The sequence below is a fragment of the Oratosquilla oratoria genome, chromosome 40, assembly GCF_046742065.1.
Source record: "Oratosquilla oratoria isolate Oo_2021 chromosome 40, ASM4674206v1, whole genome shotgun sequence".
Taxonomy (NCBI): domain Eukaryota; kingdom Metazoa; phylum Arthropoda; class Malacostraca; order Stomatopoda; family Squillidae; genus Oratosquilla; species Oratosquilla oratoria.
The window spans coordinates 15672842-15677255 of NC_134816.1; the positions used below are offsets into that span (position 1 = coordinate 15672842).

General features: G+C 38.7%; 1 protein-coding gene across 1 annotated transcript; it reads left to right on the forward strand.

The window, feature by feature from the left end:
- The first annotated feature begins 325 nt into the window (after positions 1 to 325).
- Positions 326 to 3785, forward strand: LOC143020449 (protein FAM200C-like). The gene is made up of 2 exons (XM_076176869.1): positions 326 to 667; positions 3738 to 3785. The coding sequence occupies exons 1-2, from the start codon at positions 326 to 328 to the stop codon at positions 3783 to 3785; spliced, it is 390 nt and encodes a 129-aa protein (XP_076032984.1).
- The last annotated feature ends 629 nt before the right edge of the window (positions 3786 to 4414 follow it).

The window sequence follows — 4414 nt, forward strand, 5'->3', positions numbered from 1 at the left end:
TTTCGGGCGGTTTGATGATGGGCAAAAGGGTACACTGATAAGGAGTGGCTTGCTCGACTTTGTTACTTAGCTGACATATTTGCGGAGCTGAACAGTGGTAATCTACAACTGCAGGGCCGAAACACGACTGTCATTGATGCCCATCAAACTGTGACTGCATTTCTGGGAAAACTGAGACTCTGGATTCGGCACTTGGAAAAATGAGTGATAGCCCAGTTTCCCACCCTAGACCAGTTTGTTGAGGAGAATAGTCAGGATACTGGACCACTTCTAGGGACCATCAACAAAGAGATGAGGGACCATTTGAAGGGGTTTTGAAGCAAGCATGCATCACTGCTTTCCAGACAGTGACCAAGAAACAGCTAGTCTTCAGTGGATCATTCATCCCTTCTCTGTACCTTATGAGGCCGTTTACAATGATATCCCTGGAAAGGAAAAGTGGATCACAATGCGAGTCAATGAAGCCTTGAAAATCGAATTCCGAAATCAAAATGCAGATTCCTTTTGGACTTCACGACTAGCTGACTCTCTAACTCTGTCCAAGAGAGCCTTGAAGTTGTTGGTATCATTCTCAACAGCGTACCTCTGCGAGAAGGGGTTCTCAACTGTGCTGAGGATGAAAACAAAAAAGAGGACTCGCTTGAATGTTGCAAACGATGCCAAGCTGGTACTTTTAACCACGAAGCCAAGAATTCCTCAACTAGCTTAAGCATGCAACTCCATCCATCCCACTGGTGTTCTTGACATCTTTGGTAATAGTCTTTAGAAATGCACAATGTTCAAATACAATAAATAAAAGAAAATACATCTAGTGTTTTAATTTAGCCATATATATCAATGTTGACAACATTTTGTGAGAGGGGTAACATGCTTGGTATGCAGACAAAATGCCGATGGACATAATGTCGACGGACATAATGTCGATGGACAAAATGTCGATGGACAAAGTGCCGACATTTGTTCAAGTAGGACAAAATGTCGATGGACAAAGTGCCGACATTTGCTCAAGTAGGACAAAATGTCGACGTACATTATGTCGAGAAATATGATAATAATAATTATAATGTGGATAGGACTTAAGGGAACACGGGCTGAGGGAAATACTTTTATTCCTGACTAGTTTCGCCTGAGTGGCTTCTTCAGAGGAACATAGTTTGAAGTCAAGTTGGTCAATATATATGGCAAAAGAAGGAACGTGGCAAAGTGTCAGGTTGGTCCCCCACTCGACCTCATCTGTCGGTGTGGCGGATTGTCACAGCGGGTGGACCAAGTATCTTCCTGTTGTTCGCGTGGCTGAAACGTCCGTCTGGATCAGGGGCTCTGTGTTTACTATTCATTACGATAAAGTGTGCTGCTGCTTTAGCCCATATTAAATCCCCAGTTCTCTTATTGATGTTATCATGGATGTTGATAAAAACGGACTCCATCGCCTTTCTCTCCTGCCGTGTAATGTTATCCATGAGAATTCTTGCCTGGTCCCATTTTGGTAGATGGCCTCTTTCATCGACATGGTTAACTAATGGGACCAGGCAAGAATTCTCATGGATAACATTACACGGCAGGAGAGAAAGGCGATGGAGTCCGTTTTTATCAACATCCATGATAACATCAATAAGAGAACTGGGGATTTAATATGGGCTAAAGCAGCAGCACACTTTATCGTAATGAATAATAAACACAGAGCCCCTGATCCAGACGGACGTTTCAGCCACGCGAACAACAGGAGGATACTTGGTCCACCCGCTGTGACAATCCGCCACACCGACAGATGAGGTCGAGTGGGGGACCAACCTGACACTTTGCCACGTTCCTTCTTTTGCCATATATATTGACCAACTTGACTTCAAACTATGTTCCTCTGAAGAAGCCACTCAGGCGAAACTAGTCAGGAATAAAAGTATTTCCCTCAGCCCGTGTTCCCTTACCTCCTATCCACATTCGTCACATTGTATACACAATAATTATAATGTTATGAGTCCAGTTTATAACCAAGAAGGAATGAAATAGCTTTGATGTGAATACGGGCACCGTAGAATTTTAGCATAAACAACCGGTCATCACCCAGTATGGGGCTATCAGAGACAATTCGCTTGAGACAATTAGTGTTAGAAACCTATTCAACATGGCTTTGTGATGGGACGTTCGATTCTCCTCCTCTTGGGAAGCAATTGTATACTATTCATGCCCTTGTTAAAAATAACAAAACACTACCAATGGTTTATTGCCTTACAAGCAAAAAGGATGAGCAAACATACGCGTTCATTTCTAATTTTTTGAAAGACCGCAATTTGAACCCAACCTCAATCAGTGTTGATTTCGAAAGAGCCTCTACTAATAGTATAAGGAAGATATTTCCAGATACTACTGTTTATGGATGTTTTTCCATTTTGGTCAATGTCTGTGGCGCAAAATCCAGTCGTTGGGTTTACAATTTTGGTATACTGAAACCAGTAATGAATTCATCATAAAGCAATTTCAAGCATTGGCATTTGTTCCTTCCGATTACGTATATGCTTTTTTTGAAGAGGTTCTTGCTTCCCTAACTGAAGAAATAGAATGTGTTCTCGACGAATTTCTGGCGTATTTTGAAGTTACATGGATGGGCGTAGATCAACGTGGACGACGATGTCCCTGCTATGAAATCAAGCTATGGTCAGTTCGTGTCGCAGATGACTTGCCACGCACGAATAATGCACTTGAAGGGTGGCATAATGCTTTTAACAGGAAAATGGTGATGAAGCATTCATCTGTAGAAAAATTGGTTAACAAACTGAAAAAAGAACAAGCAAATATAGAAATGTTGTTAGCGCACTAACCAATGGGAGAGGAATCGGAAGGCAGAACCTAAAATATGTTATAATCAATGAAAGATTGAGGAACCTGGTCACAAAACTTTAATCCGTATCAAGGGATACAGTTTTTAAGAGCAGTTGCTCATAATTTGTAAAGTTTTTTAGAATTATGTTGTTCTAATAGGTAAATTGTGCGTTCATTATATCTTTTGTAACATTTTTTAATTGATTATATTATTTTTAATAAATTTGTAACTCATTAAAATCAATAGGCTGTCAAGTTTGTTTATTTTGGAACTACCATTTTAACCTGTATTATTATGAATGAATGACAGGAAGCATATAGGGAGAGAGGTATAAAATTGGTGGCAAAAATGGCTTAGTGCCTGCATTAACAACTGGCATCATCTCACTAAATAAATAACTAATAAAAGTCGTCGTCGACATTTTGTCCTACTTGAACAAATGTCGGCATTTTGTCCATCGACATTATGTCCATCGACATTTTGTCCTACTTGAACAAATGTCGGCACTTTGTCCATCGACATTTTGTCCATCGACATTATGTCCGTCGACATTATGTCCATCGGCATTTTGACCTACAACCACATGCTTAACGTGGCATGTTAAATTGAGTAACAAGCTGAAAATTTTGGGAACCACTGTTCTACAGTATATCATACCATTCTCTCATGGTGGGCCCAACATGAATGCCATCACTGTGTTCCCCTAAGCTTTGTAAAAGACAAAGAGTCAAAGCAAAAGCGAAAGGTCAGGGAGAATAGATTCATCCAGACCACTAGTTATTAGGTCTGAATATATGTGGATGGGAGCAAAATTGAAAATAAAATTGGTAGTGTTCTTTATAATTTTGCTCAGAGTAATGAAAAGAATACTGTCCAGTGTAATATTTCACAATACAAATGAATGACTCTTAAATTACAGTTATATGACGAAAATAAAATGTCACAGTACAAATCGCTGGGGCCCTAAATTACAGTTATATGGAAAATAGAAAACCCAGGAAGATGCAGTTTGTCTGTTACGCATTGTCTCGCGTGTAACGTACCAGCACACACTAACTGCGTAGCTACTACAGAGCGCTTGCGTGTCCCAGCTGCCAAATATAAATTATCCTGTATCCATTCCACAGGTAGTATGTTTGTGAGAAGGAAGGTGAATATGTTAAAGTTGAGTGAAAATAAGTTAAAAGGGAAGATGAGTTGATTATATATATATATATATATATATATATATATAATGTATATATATATTCATATATATATGTATATATATATATATATATATATGTATGTATGTGAATCACAATGGCAAAAGCCGACAAGACTGTGAGAATATACACCGTGTGAGTGTTTGCCATGTCTGTACTTGAAAAAGCTGTAACAAGCGAAACGTCGTACCAATACAGGTTTCGATCTCACACGGTGTTTATTCTCACATGTATATATATATATATATATATATATATATATATATATATATATATATATATATATATATATATATATATATATATTTCTAAACAGAAATGTAGTAGCACATTTGTAAATGACACACAGGAAACCCACAGTCGGAGAAAATAAACTTCGAATAATAAAGTA